The sequence below is a fragment of the Falco peregrinus genome, chromosome 2 (genome assembly GCF_023634155.1).
Source record: "Falco peregrinus isolate bFalPer1 chromosome 2, bFalPer1.pri, whole genome shotgun sequence".
NCBI classification, from domain to species: domain Eukaryota; kingdom Metazoa; phylum Chordata; class Aves; order Falconiformes; family Falconidae; genus Falco; species Falco peregrinus.
The window spans coordinates 109,553,169-109,574,109 of NC_073722.1; the positions used below are offsets into that span (position 1 = coordinate 109,553,169).

Here is a 20,941-nt window from a genome sequence, read left to right on the forward strand (position 1 = left end):
AGGTTTTTTGGTATCTCAGTACAGCCAGTGGATTTAGTCCCTTCCCCCTTCAGAGTGACACTCTGAAGCGTAACAGCCACATCACATTGAGATGTACACCGTTTCCCTTCATAGATGCCCAGCAGAAAGAAATGGAAGAGCAAGTCTGTGAGGGTCACTTCTGACAAATATAATTTCGATGTGTCAGGCTGTACATGTTCCATCTTGAAATATAACACCCAGCAAAGAGATTTCTGGTGGCACTGGTGAGAGCAGTATAGGTGCTGTGGGGAACTGGTGCACATTACTATGGCAGTGGTGGGATGACCCCAGTCATTTGATTTCCACCACCTGTTTTTAAAGCTGCGTGATCGAGAAGCTAAGACTCCTTCTCTTGATTGTGTATATAGCTTATTCCCAGCTTAACGGCTGCTCTCGCAGATCGAGCTTAAACCAACTCATAATCAGCAGAGCTGGGAAAATATTTTCTTCCCAAGGATCTTGGCCCCTCTGATCACTAGAGCCCGCATCTTGTGTAGACCTAGTACAGAAATTAGTAAATGCTCCTTTTAGTTGCTTCACAGAATTTCTGTGAACTGAGAGATGCTGTAACTCTCCCCTCCACTCCCTGTTCTTTGAGCCATTCCTCCTCCAGGAGTGACTGACACCCATGGATTGCTGCTGTTTAGCCTTGAAGATCTCTGGCTTTGGTCAATGATCATGTACAAAGAGATCTGGATGTGTTCAGCTCTGATGCTTACTTTCTGTTTTCCTGCTCTGCTTTTCAGAACAATCATCAATTCCCTGACTTTTCACGTTTTAAAATTACTATTTCTCAGGAGTGACAGTTTAGTATTTTTTAAATTTAAGACCTTTGTCGTTTTCTCATTTGCTTATGCAGTTTTCTTTGACACACAGTCTAGTCAGGAATCTGGAAATAATGTTACGAAACTAAGAAGGTACCTGAGTGTGCGCACTACTAAACGGGTGCACTGCCAAAACATCTTAAAGTAACGCTCCTGATTTCTGTAGATTATTTACTACTGTGTGGCTTCAGTTCTGCAGTGAGGTGTTGTCTGGAATCGACAGTTTGGTCTAAAACCAATACATCACTGTAATGGATCGTGGCTTTCGTATGTGATGCTACATGCCATGACAAAGTCCTGTCAGAGCTGCCATGGCCCCGCTGCACCACCCCGTGCAGTGACCCAGGGGATCAAACACTGAGGGAAATGGATTTGCTTTTCTTTTTTACTGATGCTGCAAATGAGTTCCCCAAAGGCATGGGGGAATGCTTAAGTTAAAAAGACAAACAAACAATGAGCTGCTTACTGGCGAATGCTGATTATGGCGAGTTTGGCTTCCTCTTTTTATGCATCAGAGCCCAGAATTTCCCTGCTGACATCCATTTCAGCCACGTGGCTAAAATGGTTTTGTAATGTAAGCAAGAAAAAAATTATCACTTACTAATGCTCTTAGCCTTTCATTTGTGGTTTTTGCCTTCCCCAGAGATTGAGACGGTGAAGCTAGCCCGCTTAGTCTTTAGCAAACTGCATGAGATCTGCAGCAACTGGGTGAAAGACTTTCCGCTCCAGCCGAAGCCCCACCGCTACTACGAGACATCCATCCATGCCATCAAGAATATGCGCAGAAAGATGGAAGACAAGCACGTCTGCATCCCAGACTTCAACATGCTCTTCAATCTTGAGGTAAAAAGAGATCACATGGAAGACAAATACATATGCTAAATTCAAATTCCATTTTGGGGGAAATTTAGGCAGGCTTCCATTGTGGAAATGAAAGCCATACCTGTGGGCCTGAGGACGATTGACAGTCAAGAGAGAAACCTGGTCTTAAGTCAGTTCAGTTGATATTCTGTAACCATAGCAGCAGTGTGATGTGGTTTCTACATAGGGTATGTAGAATAAAAGAGCCCTTTTTACCGACTTCTGGTGAAATGTCATCTAACCTAGAAGGTTGTACCTGGCCCATCCTGATGTAGCCACTCATGCAGCGGCTGAAGGCCTGACATGCTGTTGTGCAAAAAGCAGCCCTGCTTTTGTGAGTGGCAACTGATGCGCTGCAGTACCACACGATAAATCGAGGTAGGAGCCTCTCTTTGGCTGAAGGTGCCCAGGTGCAGAAGGGGGTTGCCAGCGGAACTGAGGAAGGGGTTCACCTTACAGTTCATCATGGAAGCCCATTGTCTACAGGGGTGGGTCTGTACTGCTTTTTGACCCTTTCTTTCAAGAATAAGGAAGGAAAGTTTTAAAAAAACCAAACCAAAACAACAAGCAAACAAAAAACCAAACAGAAAACACAAAACTTCGAGGAGAGTGGGGTGCAGTTCACACAAGAATCTAGCAACATGGGTACTTTGGAGGAACTGGGGCCAGACTACCCTTCACTAATTTCTCTATGTGGCCATCAGTCAAACACTCAGGCTTGCTCTTCCTTCAGATAGAAAACCGGACGCTGAAGAATGGCAAATAGAAGAAAGTGGCAAGAATTTTACCTTTAGGATCAGAATGCTGCCTAATTGATACTTTATTACAACCTGTCACTTTAATAACCATTTTCTGCCCCACCCACATTCTTGTCTTTAAATGATATTAATGCAAACAGAGGCAGGTGTTTCCTTTGCCTGTCAATTGTCAGCTTTCTTATTCCAATTTGTGTTGGAGCCCATTACTTAAAAATTACAATGTACAAATATTCTAGTCATTGAGATGGCTGTCAAGGTTGAAGTGGCGCTGACTGTGGGTTGGTGTGCTCTATGTATGAATAGGCACAGGAGTTGCTGTCTCTTGGTACGGCATTGTTTCTCTGTTTGAACAGATAAGGGGAAGCTGAGAAAACTGACTTGAAGATGAGTGATTCTGCTGTATTCCATTTTTGAATGTAATCACAATTATCTGATGAGAGAGCACATGCTGGTTTTTTAAAAAGCGGGCATCTACGGTGATACGGAAGAATGAAAGCAGAGGCTGGCTGGCTTCACTTTTTACCTGTACTGGCATTTTATCCCTGGTGGATTCCAGTCTTGATGTAGACTTCATGCAAACTGGATTGGATGTGCTTCTCTCTCTGTGGTTTTTACCGTCACAAAAACTCCTGTACGATTTGATGAGAATGGCACTTTTCATTTGAGTTGAGTGACTGAATGGTAACAAATGGGACATAAGGAGCACTGAGAGCGCTACGCGGGTGATTCTTGCAGTTTGCAGGTACAATTCATCAGCAGTAAGGTGGAAATTTCCCATTGATGGAAGTGAAGATGGTCCCAGTAGCTTGTTTCTCCAGTGGAGATTCTACCTCTAAGTGTAATTAAGTGACGACACCATGAATCTCAAGTTCAAAAGTTTTAAGACAATCTTATTAGCTGTTTGCATTGCCTTCTCCCGAGTTGTTTTCTCAATGTGTTTCTGTTGACAGGACCAAGAAGAGCAAGCTTATTTCGCAGTGTTTGATGGCCACGGGGGAGTGGATGCTGCCATCTATGCCTCCATCCATCTCCACGTGAACATGGTCCATCAGGAGATGTTTCAGCACGACCCAGCAGAGGCACTGTGCCGAGCTTTCCGGGTGACCGATGAGCGCTTTGTCCAGAAGGCAGCCAGAGAGGTGATTTGAGTTACCTGGGCTTGACCCTGAAAGTAATCATCTGTAAGCCTGTCCTTGTTAGCAGAGGTGCTCCAGGTCTGTGCCAAGTGCAGGCCAGGGGCAGCACAGAGCTGTCCATGCACAGCCCGTAGAGCCGGTGCCCACTGGTGGGCTTCTCCATGTTCCGTGAAGATGTCAGCCTCCACTTCTCACAACATCCAGTTCATTTAGAAGGATGCTGCTGCTACTCAAACCTATGCTAACTAGGTTCAGTCCTTGGGGTGGTTTTTTCCCTCATCTCTACAACATACATTTTTCTTAGCTCCAGAAAGGAAGAATAAACGGGTAAGTGACTCCCAGGCTTCCTAAACTCATGCAAGGGCCAAGCTGAGTGCAGGGAACTCGCAATGCTTACAAATAAACCTCCCTCCGAGTTCATTAACACACACACATTTCTATCGGCAGATAGGAAACAGGCACGGGACGTCAACTAGGAGAGTAGCACGGCAGATCGCCAGCAGAGCCCGGCTTCTGCAACGCGATTCCATGCAGGGGAAGTCCCGGGGCAGAATCGATCACTCGCGTTCAGCCAGGTTGGCTCTGAGGGGCCGTTACTTCTGAGCGGTTGTAGCCATAAGGAAAGCGCTGCCTGTGCCTCCCTGGGAACAGGCTGTGGATTGGAATATCAATGTGTTCTGTCCTTGAGTTAAGCAGGAAAATACTTAGAACTTGTTCTTATTTACTTCTTTAAAACTTGGGGCATTTTTTTTTAAACTTTCATTTATTTTTTTTCCAGAGCCTGCGTTGTGGAACCACAGGGGTGGTGACTTTCATCCGAGGAAATATGCTGCATGTGGCTTGGCTTGGGGACTCCCAGGTTATGCTCGTGAGGAAAGGCCAAGCTGTGGAACTGATGAAACCCCACAAACCAGACCGAGAGGTGAGAATGGCCTGTTTTAAATGCGCCTGGGCAGTGTTTACTGCTGAAGCTGACAGGTATCAGCTTTATGTGGGATGCTGGGACACTGAGTGGTGCCTTGCCAGTGTCTCCTGGAGCAGTGGCATATGTTCCAGTTATGCCGGTTTGCTTGGAAGTTGGTAGGGATTTGTGTGCAAATCCTTTGTTCTCATCTGTTGGGCTTGTGGCCTCCACCGCGCTGTGTCTGTGCAAACCCCCAATGTTTACTAAGTGCTGGGCATGCGGCGGCAGCGCTGAACGCTCTGTCCAAACAACTCTGTTGCCTTGCTGTTTAGGATGAGAAGAAGCGCATTGAGGCGCTCGGCGGCTGCGTGGTCTGGTTTGGAGCCTGGAGGGTGAACGGGAGCTTGTCAGTCTCCAGAGCGATTGGTAAGAGGGGACTTTAATTCCTTTTTTGAGAATTGCTTTTCTTTTTAATTAAAAGCTTTCAATTTTCTAGTGATCAAAATTTGAAATGCAGCTGAAGATAGACCTGAGAGTGATAACCTCTGGTTTTTTCCTCTGCAGTTTGAGGGAATAATTTCCAAATAATTGCTTTAACTTGGGGTAAGAGTCACTGGCTCCACGCTGTGTTAATAAAAAGGTTTCCAGATGCCGTGGCTGCAAACCCACGGTCTTGCATATCTCTGTCGTTTTCCCACAGGGGATGCTGAGCACAAGCCATATATCTGTGGGGATGCAGACTCTGCCTCCACTGTACTAGATGGCTCTGAAGACTACCTCATTTTAGCCTGCGACGGCTTCTATGACACAGTCAATCCCGATGAGGCAGTCAAAGTGGTGGCTGACCATCTAAAGGAGAACAACGGCGACAGCAGCATGGTAGCACATAAATTAGTGGCGTCTGCTCGGGATGCCGGTTCCAGCGACAACATTACTGTCATTGTGGTATTTCTCAGGGACATGAACGCAGCAGTTAATGTTAGCGAGGAGTCAGACTGGACAGAGAACTCTTTTCAAGGTGGGCAAGAAGACAGTGGGGAAGATAAGGAAAACCATGGAGACTGCAAACGACCATGGCCCCAGCACCAGTGCTCAGCACCTGCAGACCTAGGGTATGAGGGACGCGTGGATTCCTTCACCGACAGAACTAGCTTGAGCATAGGGTCCAGCATTAACCCGTTTGATGATCCAGGCTATTTAGACCTGACAAAAACAGAAACTAGTACAACTCAGAGTGCCAAATGTCTGCCACCAATCCAAGTGTTTAGTCCTGGCATACCAAAGAGCGCGAATTTGATCCACGGCTTAGCAGTGAAGAACGAATCACCGGAGCGCAGCACGTCACCGATCTGTGGACAGAGTGATCCCAGCGAGTACAACGCTCCTCTTAGTTTGGGTGCTGCTGGGCAGAGCATCTACAGGGTGAAGGGTTTATCCCCCATCTTCTTTGGGCTGGAAGATGAACTGTTCAAATCCTTGGGAAAACGAGCTGTGTTCTTTCCCTTCCGGCTCTGTAATGGGAAGAGACGACGAGGAGCCAGGCTCAAACCAAAGTTTCACACGCCGCTCTTGGCTCGTGAGCCTTCCCATATAGAAGGATCGAGTCTGTCCTTACCCGTCCGGGGCTGCCGTAGCACGAGGTTGTCGGTAAGACACTCCCCGTGGTGGAGGCTGGCTAGTCATAACGCTTACAGTGAGAGCATGTTTTTGATGCGAAGACAAAGTAATTGTATAGCAGCTTCATACCTTCATCAATGCTGTAACATGTAACCATCCCCCTCGTGTTCCCCTGTCCGACTCCCAAAGTAGACATTCCCAAAATAAAACTGGCATCATCAGAAGGCGAAACAAGGCGGGCATTTCAGAACTGTACTCCAGTCCCCTGCAAAGCTCAAACCATGTGTAAATAGATCTAGGAATTAACCAATGTAGTCATTTCAATCTCAATGAAGTTTGCTGGTGGTGCCACCCAGAGCAATGCCACAGCCACCCGACCACCCGCACACACCAGTATCGAGCCACATTCACCAGTGAAAGCCAAACAGCCGGTTCACCTGGAAGGACACAGTTAGGGAAGTGTCTTTAAAAACACAGAGATTGAACCTGCCTGAGATACGTCTGTGGAGCAATATGTAAAGAAGGATCCTGGTTTAGAACTGCCAATTTTTTTTTTTTTTTGGGGGGGGGAAGTTTCCATAGAAGTCAAGGTGTGGGTTGTGGGTTTTTTGTGTTCTGCTTTCTGTTTATTTCAGGCGAGCATTGAGGCGAATTAGAAAATGACATCCACTTTTGCAGGTAGACGACTAAAAGCCATACAGGGTTTTACCAGGTAACTTGGGAATGGACAAACTGAGCTCCTGCTACTCTGTTCTCAGACTCTAGTTGAGGTACAGACTTATTATTTACCTGGGTTTTTTTTCATGTAACATAAAATGTGGAATATGAAGAAAAATGGTTTTTGTAGTTTTTAAAAAAATTCTTTCCTATGGCTAGAAGTGCAGTGTAGGGAATTTCGTATCTTTCTGGTGCTTTTAGTGGCATTTTTCTCTTTGTCAGTTTAGGAAACCGTTCTCAATTAGTTTTGATTGAACATGATTGTGCTTAATGCTTTGAGCCAACCTCTTTCCACCCTAACTTCATCTCAGGTCTTAAAAGAAACCAATCCGTGGAGATGTTCCGTACGACACTACTGTCACTCAACCAGTCAAACCAGAGAACTGCTTGCGAGAGATAATGAGCAATTTGATGAGCTGTTTGGTTTCCGTAATGATTTCTAGATAGCAAAGGCATAATTTAATATCAAGCTGCAGCACGGAGTATGGCAGGATGCTGTGCCTCCAGGTAGCGCTCCTGCTGCAACGTGGTGTATTCCAGCAGGTGTAGGAAGGGCTGCCAGGCTGCCGGAGCGATCCAAAGCAGACGGAAAAGCTGTGGACGCAGATGAGCAGGGGCTGCGCTTGGGGTTTAGTGGAGAGGGTAAAACTCCCTGACCAGCCAGAGCTCTGCTTCGGTTAACCCGGGGTTCAGGAAGGAGGGTGAGGAATGTCAGGTGCCCTTTGCCCTTCTTTCCATAAGCAGAGCGTTACTGATCAGACTGGGGAACCAAGGTACCCACCAGCTTTCCCCTGCTCTCGGGGAAGGGTTAACTGGGACATAAGTAAGCAGATGATTCCCATCGGCTCCACTAAATACACAGCCCGTTACTATTCTTTGTTACAGTAAGACATTTGGAAGAGTATGAATAAAGTCCTCATAGGCGTTTATCATACAATTCATACCATTTTAGCAGTAACAATAACAGTATTAGTATTTAGCTAGAATTTGCGAAGTATTTTAATACTAAGTAGTCAGGAGATTATTCAACACGACGAGATGGCAAGGTCTGAATACTGCCAATTTCCGCTGCTTCTACCTTTGATGCACTATTTTAAAAGCAATCTGACGAACAGCAAAAGGCTTTGTGAGTAACCAGGAGTTGGAGTGTGGCTTTAGATTCCTTTGATCTTTTTCAGACTTTTTGTTTAATCTTACGGGATCATTGGCTCTTATCTGTCATCTTATTAAGCCTTAGCTGTTGTCAACGTTCTCTTTAGCTGCAGCATACGTTCCAAGTCGGATTTACCGAGGAAATTTGAGAAACCATGAAATGGTAAAATATGCAACTCTGGGGCATCTCTGCGCTGCCTTTGTTTTAAATTCTTTGCAGTAATAATGATGCATTGAAAGTCCATCTTATAGCTGACTGTCGCGCTTCGGAGAGAAAGGTGGTGTAAGTGCAATTCTTTGTGGGAATAAAGTAGGGTGAAAAGCTGCTACGGATGAGAAAACTTCTTCCCAGCCTGCAGGAGCAGTGGAAGAGCGCTGGACTGCACGTGTGCTGTTTTTGGGAAGGATCTAGCTTTTTAGGTGTGGATTCATAAATGATAATTCTGCGACTCATACCATTTATCTCGCTAGGAGAAAAAAGAAAAAAATCAAATCTACCATCGTAGTTCCAGTGTGGTCAGGTAAAAACATTGTATAGATAGCAAGTGTTCATTTCTTCACTAAATGCATATTTATAGAGTAGATAGGAACCATTTGTAAGGTAAGTCCTTTAAAGTTCTATAATATTAAAAGTAGTGGTTATTGGTCTGATATATGCTGCTCTTGATTCTACACACTAGACAAAAAAGCAGTGCTTTGTGAAATGCAGTGTTTTCTCTTAACGCCACTGGTGATAGGAAGTAGTTCTCTTCAGTTTGGAATCCTGTGCCCTTATTTGCTGCTTGCTAACGTAAGCAATAATCCCTCTCTAATGGTATCTAAGTGTTCTGTATCTCGTACTTTGATCGTCCATCTGGTGACAATGTAAAAATATTAGGCTAATATAAAAGTATCTAATTGTATTTATTAACTGTTGATACTGAGATTCAGTCTGTGACCTGTGTTTTGTATTTTTATCGTGTATCTTAGTGGTGGTGAAATTTGTATAACAAATCTTTCCAATAAAGAGCTGAAGTATCCCTTTTCCGCGTTAACACAACCCGCATCAGTTTCAGTTTACGAGTTAACCGTGTTTGCAGAACTAGGAGGTAGGTAGTGAAAACATTTTTTTTTCTTTTCTTTCTTTTTTTTTTTTTATTAAATTGTGTTAGTTTTGAGAAATGGCCTCCAGGCTGTTTGTCTGAAGCTGCTCAAAACTCACTCGTAAGCTCTTCACTGTGAGTACTAGCGGGATTCACTCGATCCCCACTCTGGTAGTTTCCTGTGTACACTTTGTAAATGTGCAACTCTGAGGAATGTCTGCGTTGCAGAGAGCAGTATAGCACCAGACCAGGGAGCTGTTAACAGTTTTGATTTGCACTAAAGGTGGGTGGAAACGCATGTATATAACTTTTCTTTACCTAGAAGTGCCATCAATTGTCCTTGCAAGTTCAAACCATTCAGTATTTGAGTTCGATTGCGTTGTAACACCGAAGGACAATGTCAAAGCCGACTTTAACTTACGCCACATTTATAGTGGTACATCATCATAGAAACTCCGCTCTGTTTTTGGAACACTGTGTGTCAGTGAGAAACGCGTTGTCCTATGGGCAGATAAGCTGAGGCATAACGAGTTCTGTGTTTATAGATATGGCTGCTGTAGTTCAGGTCCACTAAATCCTCCTGACCCTGGCAATGTTCTGCGGGAAAAAAAATTAATGAGAAAGATTGGTCTAAATTAGGGGCTGTTTTAGCACAATTTATTCACTTGGAACTTGTCACGTAAACAAAGCCATCGAAGGGGATACTGCAGCTTTGTTCATGCCTGTAATTTAGGGCAATCTTTCTTTAATTCATATCCTCTCTGCAACAGGAACAAAACTTTCTACCCTTGTATCATGTGCAATAAGTAATAACAAAGCATTGACACAACCTCTCGACTTTAGTGTTCATCCCCTTTTCCAGCCCTCGCTAAGCAGGTGATCGCACTATACTTGCCAGCATTAAAGCTAAAGAAAAAAAACCAAACCCCACCGATAGGGTCTAGTACAACTGTTGTATGTCACAACTGCGTTCTGTTGGGTTTTTTTCCCTCCTTTATGCTAGAAGACATCTTGGAACAAGAACAGGGGGAGCTGGTTGAGACCACCCTGAGCACTTCTACTCCTGCACGAGTACTTGCGTAGATAGCCAGGTGTGTTGTCAGCTGCTGCACTGGGTGCTCCTGTCAACCTTTCTGTATTATCTTGTTCATGAAACTAACATGTTCTTTATGAAGTGAATAAATTAAAGCTAACCATTTCACAGCACTGGGACTTTCCCTTGGCAATCTTGTTCTACAGTTCACATATGAGTTTAGTTATAACCATGTATTAGTCATCCATCTTTTATTTATGAAAGCTGTTTATACAGGAAAAACTGTTGAAGTTTTACCAATATCTTAATAAAACGGTAATTTAAACCACACTTCAGATAGTCTGTTTATTTAAGAGCCAACAAGAGAGCAACCACCATCAGACTTAAATGTCTTTACGGGGGTGAAAGCAGACTCCTGCACGTGATATACGGCAGCAGATGACGCCATCTAGCACTGGCCGATACAGGCCCTGTACGGTTACCCAGGGCCCACGGCAGCCCCAGTGGGAAGGGGCTCTTACAGCACAGTGTAAGTTAATTCCACAGATAAATAAGCTTTCCCAGCCTCTTTTCCCCACCTCTGGTTTAAAACCCAGTTGCGCAGCCCCTAGCTCTCAGTGAGGTGAGCAAAGCAGGATGGTGCCGGCTCCTTCCTCGCCCCATGAAGGTTGGACACCAACTCCAGAACAGATTGTGTAGCTCATCAAAACCAATCCCCTTCAGCTTGGGCCTCTTAATAAGAGCAGAGCATCTGTGAGTGCTGAAGAGGCAGAGCTCCATGATTACTGCTAATTGAGCTGTGTATAATAACCACCATGCAGCCCTGTACAAGAGTAAACACTCGCACCGCACTGCTGTGGTGTCTGGCTTGTCACCGGCAGTGCAGCCGTTACACCGCCAGCCCCAAAAACAAAACCAAGTTTGATTAGAAAGCGCCGATTCTCTTCGCTGCCTGTTTGAATAGGGAAGGTTTAAGGATGTGGTCTGGCTTCTACTGACACAGCTTTAAAAAATGCCAGATGGATTTAAATGCTTTTCATGGAATAATTCAGGAAAAAATGACAGATGTAGGGCAGGAGAAAATTCCTCTCTAAGCACTCGGGCATTACAGCAGCTCAGTTCGAAGCAGGAAGCTGAGCCCACCAGCAGTTCCTACCATTTTACTTAGTTACACACAAACATCTAAAACTTCACATCAGATTTCAACATTAATTTTATTAACAAAGTGCAAACAGTTTTAAACTAGGAGTTGTACAGCACTTACACTGGGACAGTCACACAGAAACAAGGGTGGTAGGGCCAGCCAAGACGAGGACAGCCAGCGGTTACAGCTACTCATGCTTTGTCACTAACCAGGTACTCGGCTCTCAGCAGAGCTTCACAAGGAGTTTAGCAGCTCAAAATGCAATGCACAGTGGCAAAGAGTTTGGCAATGGGGGTAGTTGGTCCACGTCATGGGCTGGGGAAAACAACTGCCGTGCCAGTGGTTCTACCCCAACACCCTCCCGGCCACATCCACAGGATTCGGCAGTCTGACACAACCGGCTCACACCAAGTAAAATGAGGACATTGACGCACCTGTGGTTATTCCACCACCAGAACAGGGGACACATTCTGAAACAGGGCTCCAGCACCTCTCAGGCAGTTTCTTCAGAGCATGTGAAGCCGGCAGAGCCAGTGGGAACGCAACCTTTAGTGTAAGGGCCTTCAGAGGTCACTTTGCCCCACTCACAGGTTTAAGACAACTGTAGAACCACACAAGGGTCACTGACGGCATGGAGCGCGCACACAGCCAGAAACAACAGCCTCAGACTAAGCTCCAGAGGGTAAACGCAGCTTTTCCCAGGGACACAAGCCAGCAGGTCTTCAGGCCCATTCTCTATCTGCTCCAAGAAAAGCCAGCTTTCACTGACCACCCTCTGAGCACGACAGCTTTAAGGCTTCAAGCAAACCTCATCTTAAGTCAAAATTTTATGCCAGGTAATTAAATCCAACCCCAGTTTCCTACTGATGATTCTGTAAGCAAGCAGAGCGCAGCCAGTCTGCCCTCAGCACCATGCCCTTTCTAAAGGCCGCCTTAAAAACGCAGGTAGCTGCGTGGTCCTGGGGAGCCCCCCGAAGCAGAGCAGGGGTCACCTGTCCCCTGTCGGTCTCCTGGGGGCAGATGGCAGCACATCAGATGTGCAAACACTCGCCCCTACTCCCAGTAAGCCACACAGTGCCCCTGACCTCTGCAGCGGGAGGAGCAGCAGGGGAAGGTGTGGCCCCGAGGCCACAGCCCCCTCACAGGCCAAGGCAAATGGTTACTGTTACCTGGTGCCGTCTTCTCCAGCCACAAAGCTGAGATCGTCAGCGCTGCCTTGATCACCCTCCGGGAATGCAGAGCACCGCTCCGAGGCTGCAAACAAACCACACGAGGAGCCAGTCACCTTTACCAGGCAGCAATCATGTCACCTGCGAGGCCCGCTGGGCTGCACCTCAGCCCCAACCCACCCGTACGCCATGTGCTCGATGCTGCTAAGGCTGCCACAGGGTCTTAAATATAAGACCCCTTTAAGTCAAGCACAAGATGAGCAATGTTGGGATGAGTTGTGAGGTTTCAGCACCTGCTGCAGACATATAGCAAAGCAGCAAACTCCAATTACTGAGACCAGTTGTCAGGCCATGCCGCTAATGCGGTGTGGGAGGCTAATTCAGGCCAGAAGTCAGCCTCACGCAGTGGCAGCGATCACCTTACAGCTTTTAATGTGATCAGAAGGTTAAAGCTTTTCAAACAAATAGGAGTTTCTGAAACTCCATGGAAGTGCTCAAAGCATATTCCTGCCAATTAAGACGCAAATCCGTGTCTAAGGCACCGGTTACCTCCCTGAAAGGAGCCTACTTACAGTGCCCACCCTGGGATGGGGGGAGCTCCAGTGCAGGACTAGAGCTACGGGTTTGCCAGCACCTCCCTGGGCGATTCACCTGAACTGACTTCTCAAGGCTAGAAAGAGTTTCCCCCTCCTGTCTCGATCCATTTGTAATTGGGATCCCAAAAGAAGAGTTCCAAATCTTACTGGCACTTGCTTGAGCTTTAATACCTCTGAGCACCCCCGTGACCTCTGCATTTGCAGCGCTCTGTACTAGCGGGGCTCCGAGGCAGGCTCGCGGGGGTGTGCAGGGAGGGGGCTCTCACCATCAATTCTACCTTCGCCCGAGGACTGGGCAGAGAAGGCGTGGTTAAACCCCTCCGAGGCAGAGGTGGCATCCTCCTGCTCTTCATTCTCTGTGTCACATTCAATGTCACTGTCACTGCTCATGCCTGGTAGGAGATTAAGGACACGCTTCTGACATACCCCAGCTGCAAAAAAACCAAGAAGCAACCCAAAACGACCCACAAGGCCAAAAACATGGCAGTAACACCTATGTAGCTTAAGCATTCAACTTTTCCACATGTAACAGTACCAATAGCAAGTACTGAGAGCCGGCAGGAGCATGTTCAGAGCTCAGGGTCTTTCCCAAAGCACCAAGAAACTGGACGGAGCAGCAGGTACCAGCTCTGCAAACAGCCTGGTTTTGCTGTGCAGCTCAGCTGAGGAGCAGTTCCGGCATGCCACCAGCTGAGCGCACTCGGGTGTCCACAGCTCCTTCTTGTCTGAGCTGCGCCCTGCCAGGCGCCAGCTGCGCTGTCTGCCTCTGTGATGAGGGCAGGAAATAAAAGTTGTCTTTTTTAACAATTAAGAGGCAGAGTAACCCGTGGAGCAGAGGCACCTACAGACCCTTCAAAGAGCAACACTCTGTCCAAGCCACACATGCAAACCCCACGCTCTTCCTACAAAAATGAACCACAGTTGCTGGTAATCGAGATGACTTCTGTTTTGCCAGACCTTGAGTGTGCACTCAAGGCAGCCAACACTCTCCCTTTTTGTAGGTGCATAGCTCTGTAGGTGACAAAAGGTGTTTGCTCAGTTCCTTTCCTTCCTAAGAGCTGATATTACTAAGAAAAGTAAAGCAGGTGCCAGCTCTACTGCAGTTTCTCCTCTGAAAGGGGAAAAAAAAAAACCCTAACACACTAGTATTTGTTTCCTGGGGTTTTTAACAATGAAGTGTTTCAGTTCTTAAAACGTTTTCCTATTGGGCTCTCTGCTGTAATAGGAGAACTGCGGGAGCGCATCACAATCACGCTGCAGTGACTAAGAGCACAAATTCAGTTTTGTCACTGAGAGACCTTCTGTAAATGCCAACTCCTACACAATATTGCACACTGCAGATAGAGATGGATGCTGGCACCTTAATATAGGCTTTGCGCTACAATTCAGTCATTGAAATTCAAATTAGTGCAGGGGTGGAAGGCAGGAGAGTTTTACCAAGATAAGAAAAAACTCTTCTACGTGGACTTTCAAAAAAAAAAAAAAAAAAAAAAGCAATAACATTTTTTTCCAGCACGGAAAGGATGCAGGAAAGGAGGGGGAAAAGTTTCCTCCAAGTCTCTAAGGAAACCGGCTTACGTACCAAAATACCCAACAGGAATGAAGTGTTGGAGAGATTCTAGTGCAGATGTGGAGGTAGTTATCAATGTGGCTTGTCCCTGAAGGCAGAAGACTTAAAAGCCAAGGTCACTACTATTTTAATAAGACAAGAAATCCTTTCCCACTGAACACCAAAGCAAAGACCCTGAGACATGTCAAGAGGTACAAGAAGCAACCAGTAGCCCGGAGAAATAGATGGCACCGAGTAACGTTATCTGCCCAGTCTTCACCTTCCTGCTGCTCCATGACACCACTATTTCTCCACAGACAGCAGTGCCACAGAGAGGTCCTCTCCACACTGAGATTTATACAACAGCTACCAGATGTGACAGCAAAGTTCAACAGCCATGAAACCAGGTTTTGGAGTTTGACTAGGGTTCTTTTTCTCCCTCTTTTGCTTTCCCCTTCAAGCTACTCCCATTACAGGAATGGATCAGCACAGACAGGAGTGCTGTCACACTGCACTTGCCCTCTACAACACCCCATTTACCTTCCTCCGGCCCCGCAGAAGCACCTTCTGAAAGCATACCCTGCACGTCACCCGTTTCAGAGCTGTTTTCCAGACCACCTGACTGTGCTCCTTCTGTACGACATCCTTTTGAATTTGATCTTAAGAGTTTAGGAGAAATACAAAAAGCCATGTTAGAAATTCAGCTTTAATCCAGCTATGGAAATAAATCCTTTTAGTGCCACATCTAGTTACATCTAGTTTTACGCATTGTTTCAGGTCTCTGGCATACCCGCTTAAGCCCCCAGCTTTGATTGAGAAACACTTAAAGTCTTGAAAAAAACAAAGTTGGAAAAGTTTACCATGAGTATTTTCCAAAAATGGTGACTCTAGTTATTTAGAGAAAAAAACCCAACACCTGAGTGCTCCATTGCACTTTGCTCAGTTAGCCAGCAGGGAGTTATTATGAAATTGCTGAGAGGCAGAGTCACGGTGAAAAATACTGTCTTAAATGAGGAAATCAAAACTGGTAAGATTTAAGTTAGAAGATATTTTGCAAGGAATAGTGGGAAAACAGATGCGCTTGCCTTTCAAATCAAAGTGCCAAGACTACATCCATGGCTGATCAAAATAAAAGAAAAAATAAAAAAAAAGATGAGATTACTTATAACCTAGTTATAAACCCAAAAATTGATATCCAGAGGGAACGGCAGCAACCAAGCAAACTTCAAAGTAATTTCTCTTCCATGCTACAAGTACCTGGGTTTAGTAGATTAGTATTTTTTTTCCCTAGATCAAGGAAGGGGGGGGGGGGGGGGAGGAGATAACAAGAAATAAAAAGAATAAAACCCTTACCCTAGAGCACTGACTTTTCTGGTCTTCTCTACAGCAGCTAAGCCATTTAAGCCAGAAACTCCCGCATCGGAATCTGAAGTTTCACAAGGTCTTTCCTCTGGCTTCGGCAGTGCCTCGGAAGCACTGCTGTTAGCCAGGGGCCTGGCAGAGTGATGCCGACTGCTCAGCTTTGAGCTCCCTATGCCACCTGAGAAAAGAGAGAGAGAGAAACTCAAAGTACATCGAGCCTTATTTCAAAACACTAAACATCCAGTTGCTTTACATCACCAGTCTGGCTCCAAACAAGCCCATGCACAAGCGCATCTTCCTCACCCTCACTCTTAAAACGTCCCATTCTCAAGCCAACCCATGGCACCACACACCATTTGATAGCCACTCCCTAACACACAGGGCTCCTGCTTCAGCTGCCATTTCTGACGGGAGACTCGGCAAGTACTGACAAATTCTTCCCCATCTTACGTAGTTACCTTCTACTCACCTTCTGGTAACACAGACACCCTCTTCACTGCCATTTGTCCCCGCTACAGAAGCGAAGCCGCCTGGCTGCAGCAAGGCAGCCTTGCTCATCTCGGACAAGGGTGACAGCAGGCACAAGGTTACAGTTACACTGAGTAATAACTTTACGGTATTTTCCATTTCTCACCCAAGCCTTCTGCATCTATTAAGCATTATAAGAAAACAACTGTGACACTCCATTCATTCTGTGAACACTCGAGAGGGGCAAACCACCAATTCCTGTGTTAGGTATTACATTTCATGACCACTTAAGGAAGGGCACTGTAAAACCTGGGAGCAGCAATACCATACCATTCTCTCACCACATGTATCTGGAGTTTTCATGAATTCCCTTTAAGTCAAATCGCAACTTAAGCCTGGGTTCATTTTTTTAGATCTGTGATTTTCACTATAAATTTAGCTCCTGAAACATCTTCATAGAGACTGGAAGTAACATACATATTTACATTCTGATAAGTCAATGGTGCAGCACTGTTTCATAGCCAATCTGCCGTGAAACAATAACATTAACTAGATCTGAGAAAGGCTCCAGCCAAGTTTCAGGGAAACTTCAGGTGCCAAGTAAAAGCTTTCTTGAAAAGCTTTTGTACCAGAGATGCTAAGATGCGCCCCACCACACAAGTAAAGATGACCCTGTTTACCTTCAGCAGTCTGACTGTCTCCCTTTAAACGCAGACCGCTGTCCCCAAGGTCCATAGCTCTTCGTAAAGACAGACTGCCTGCTGCTCCAGAGCGAAGAGGTTTGGGTGAGTTACTTTTCTTACTTGAAGCTGCAAAAATATTTTAAGATGTGACAAACGTTCGGTCAAACTGCTGCAGTCTTCATGCTTGTTCTGAGTGAAGTTAAGCTCCGTATTAGTCTCATTGCTCATTACCTCCCAATCCCACACACAACTCCCATACCCTTCCCGTCAAAGATGTGGGCTACAGGGAACCTTCGCTGGCTATGGATGCAGCCAAGACAGCATGAGTCATGTCCACCTGCCTTACACTAAGACATCCTTCAGAGAGCCAGCATCCAGGTTCTTTCAGCCATCCTGGAAGTATAAAAGGTAAGGACAGCCAAACCTGTCCCTTTGGCTCTTAAATCAATGTCCGAGGTAACAAAGAACCTCAAAAGCAAGAGTGAAAGGCAGGTTATGGGACTCACAGGCTTTACCACTTCCCAAATTAACCACTCTGAGTGTGTGTCAGCGTGGATCCTGCTGCAGAAACTCCTCTAGGTGGAGAAACAGAGGAGCAGTAACACTAAGTTCTGTTGCCACCACACCCCACAAAGGCGGGGGATCTAGGCTTCAACAGAAATCACAAGATTGCTCCTGTTTTACAGAGCACGGTCCCTCCCATTCTGATGCAGAACGAAGCGACTGCCCACTGCCTTAGTAACCTTTGAGGAACAAGGCATTTGCTAAGGAAAGAGGTGGTATTAAAACCCACACAACACGCAAAAGCTAGCACTTCCAATAAAGTGGTTTGATCTTTCCGTGACTTATTCATGGCACAAATTCATGGCTCCAAACATTAACACAACTCTCTTAGATGTGCACCATCACAGAAGAAATTCTCTGCTCTGTAGGAGCGATGAAATGCAAAACAGACCTTTGCTGGAGTTGCAAAAGCCCTGTTTTGCAGGTCAGTGTTGGAATGGATGGAGAACAGAACTATTCTACTGGTTCTTTAGTCCACTCCTGTTTATAATCCATTTCTCGCTCATCTTGCTCATCCAAAATACAAGCAATAACTTGAACCAAAACGCAGAAGACTGGAAAAATCATCTCTCCTAGGCAACAGGGAAGTGAGAGAGGGTTAAGCATGACTGCTTTTATTCAGGAGCATAAGCCACAAAGCACTGGCACAGCCTTCGTGCTGGTATCCAAAAGATTCCACACGGGCTCACTAGTGCTGCCACCAGGACTCTGTGGCAGTACTGGAACACACCAACAGACAGGCACCTCTTTGAAAGAGGTCACCTTTCAAAAGGCCAAGTCCCTCCTGAGAGAATTTTGGCTTACTTGAATTTCAGCAAGATTTCAAGTTATAAAGCACAGCAAGTCTGAATTTTTAATATTTTTTTTTTCACTGGCAAGCATCATGAAACATCCTCAAGTTCACAGATGAGCCTGATGCAGAGCTGCGGTCAACAAGAAGTGACCTTCAGCTGGGGTCACTTTGATACCGGATTAAACTTCAGAACATTCTCACTGCATTAGGTGTGTTACCGGTTGTGGAGCAAAAGTCTTGGTGCTTTTACTGAGAAGGGCTGAAACCAGTTTCCGTAACATTTACTGACTCAAAGGTAGCGCAGGTTTTGTTTCTGGATTTTTACAGCTGAACTCGAGTATAAGTAACTACAAAAGCTCTATGTCTAGATGCCTGGATATATAAACCAACTATACAGCTGGCATCTGTAAAGCTGACATTTAAATCCCCCCTTTTCTATGCACTTACAATTCCTTATGTAACAACTGGTAACTGAAGATTTTGTCAGTAGTTCCATTCCTATTTCTTGCAGCTTGCTGCAGCTGTCAGTTCCACAGGCAGCCAGAGTGCCTTGCTCAATGGAGAAGAAGCTGGGCTGTCCATCGCATGAGCCAGCATTGCTGCTCCTCACTTCTGACAGCTGGTTTTTGACATCAGACATTTTGCTTCGGACTTCAGCCATCTGTGTTTTAAGTCTTTTCAGCATCTTCAAGTCAGGTGGCACGCGCCACATTGCCTGGTGTCTCCGCTGATCTCGATCTTTTAGAGAATAGGATGATGCTTTACCAAAGGAAAAGTTAAAGAACACAACAGGTAAGTCAAACTGTTCTCAAAACCAGACATCTAACAGCTGTAAGAATTCTACCCTTTGCCCTGCTATAAAAACGAAGGACAGAGACACATCCTTCTGTACTGGTCCAGCACTGTATTTAGGTTGCCAGTGCTGCACGGTGAGCAGGACAGCAGGTTTTCATTCCCTGCCTGCCACGGAAGGTGGCCCCAAACGTGCCCGCTGGAAGCAGCAAGGCTCGCAGTACTGCTGTGGGAGTTCTGATGGCAATGGAGCTACTGCTCTGTATTGCCAGACAAGCTTAAGTTCACAAGCCTGGTTATCAGTTTATGTCAAATTTGTTAGTGTTTTTTTATAGTATTTGTTAAGTGTGCGTATAAGATGCTCATACCATCAACGTATCATGTTAATGTATAGAGATCAAGGAAATCTGAAACTAGGGAAGGAATACCCTTAAGTACCTAACACCACAAGACGATGCTGAGGAGCTAATACCCAAGTAAGCTTACATGCTGCTCACTGGAATTAGATCAACTTTGATGTCTATTTGAAGCCTTATAAATTCTATAAGTGTTTCACTGCAAATTCCACTGTTCAAGACCCTAAAGTCAAGTGGCTCTCAGAAACCTTCACCTTAGGAGAAGTCTGGCAAACTCCAGATGTAACAGCAGCTTTCTCATTGTTAACTGACTCGAATAAGCTCTGGGAACAGTCAGACCCTAAGGGAAGCTCAGCAGAACAGGTAATTTCAGCTGTAGCCAGTAGCTAGATGACCAGGAAGCTGTTTAGCACAACAGGAGAGGTTAATCTTGCTTGAGCAGCACAGCACAAAGCGCAATGCCCTCTCTTAAGGTCCTTTTGTCTAGGCCTTTCTCCAGGTAAAACTGAGCTGACACTGTTCGTCTGCTGCCTCCCCTTTCTGTACTTATGGAAGTGACTTCCATTTTTGGAAATAAGGATGACATTCAGCTGAAAATTCATCTCTTTATGTGACCACATTTAAAAACCTAATCACAAAGGAACAAACAATTTGAGCTAGCTTTTACATTCAGTAACACTAATGTCACTGTTGCAGCAAAAGCAAGGATTTATTTGTAGCAAACGGACCATTATTTCTCTTCTGTTCTACAAAGCCACCAAAATGGTTGTTTCAGAATGACCCGAAATAAGATGTTGAGGTAGTGGGCCAGCTAGCTCCAAATAAGTGTTAATCATGACAAATGTGTTATTGAGCTTGATTTCATTTTAATTCTTCACTAACAAAACAAGAGAAACCAGCAACCTTCAGTGTCAGCCATGAGTGCCCGAACTGCCAGCTCTCTCGCTTCTGCTGCACATGAAGTTAATTGCCATTTTCGGCTGAAGGGTCCTAAAAGAGTATTTGTGGTTCAGTTTAAGTCTTGAATTATCTAAATACCATCACTATTTTTGGCTCCTGACATTTTGATCCATTTTTAATTCTGCAAGTGCTTACATATGCTTTTCCAGCCTTACTACTACACACATTTTTCTAAATCTAAATGTCTTTTTCACACAAAAGTAAACTCCAGGATTTATTTTCGCATTAGTATCACCGTGCTCCTAGAACTCAGCTTCTGAGTGTACAAAACGCATGAAGCAAGAGGCGTAACTGCTTCCTCAGCAGACAGATGTTTTGTGTCGGTTAGTCCTTCAGTACTAACCTCTTCCAGAAAAGGGCCTTTCCTTCACCTCCCACAGTTGTAGTCAAAGAAATTGCG

The 20,941-nt window shown here is 45.4% G+C and overlaps 2 protein-coding genes across 11 annotated transcripts in view; one reads left to right on the plus strand and one right to left on the minus strand.

Annotated features, from left to right (window-relative positions):
- PPM1E (protein phosphatase, Mg2+/Mn2+ dependent 1E) overlaps window positions 1-9,029 on the plus strand; it is a 68,342-nt gene extending 59,313 nt beyond the window's left edge. For both annotated transcript variants that reach the window (XM_055796191.1, XM_027781320.2), the window contains exons 3-7: window positions 1,489-1,688; window positions 3,415-3,603; window positions 4,379-4,522; window positions 4,837-4,930; window positions 5,205-9,029. In XM_055796191.1, coding sequence (XP_055652166.1) covers window positions 1,489-1,688; window positions 3,415-3,603; window positions 4,379-4,522; window positions 4,837-4,930; window positions 5,205-6,274 — 1,697 coding nt within the window. In that variant the 3' untranslated portion in view covers window positions 6,275-9,029. The remainder of the gene's footprint in view (window positions 1-1,488; window positions 1,689-3,414; window positions 3,604-4,378; window positions 4,523-4,836; window positions 4,931-5,204) is intronic.
- Window positions 9,030-11,300: 2,271 nt separating this feature from the next.
- TRIM37 (tripartite motif containing 37) overlaps window positions 11,301-20,941 on the minus strand; it is a 30,923-nt gene continuing 21,282 nt past the window's right edge. The window contains exons 19-26 of one of the 9 annotated variants that reach the window (XM_055796183.1): window positions 18,881-19,192; window positions 17,074-17,202; window positions 15,917-16,103; window positions 15,104-15,222; window positions 14,597-14,686; window positions 13,293-13,406; window positions 12,419-12,503; window positions 11,301-11,850 (exon numbers count right to left, since the gene is read on the minus strand). In XM_055796183.1, coding sequence (XP_055652158.1) covers window positions 11,820-11,850; window positions 12,419-12,503; window positions 13,293-13,406; window positions 14,597-14,686; window positions 15,104-15,222; window positions 15,917-16,103; window positions 17,074-17,202; window positions 18,881-19,192 — 1,067 coding nt within the window. In that variant the 3' untranslated portion in view covers window positions 11,301-11,819. The other 8 variants (XM_055796186.1, XM_055796181.1, XM_055796185.1 and 5 more) reach the window with 8 other exon arrangements.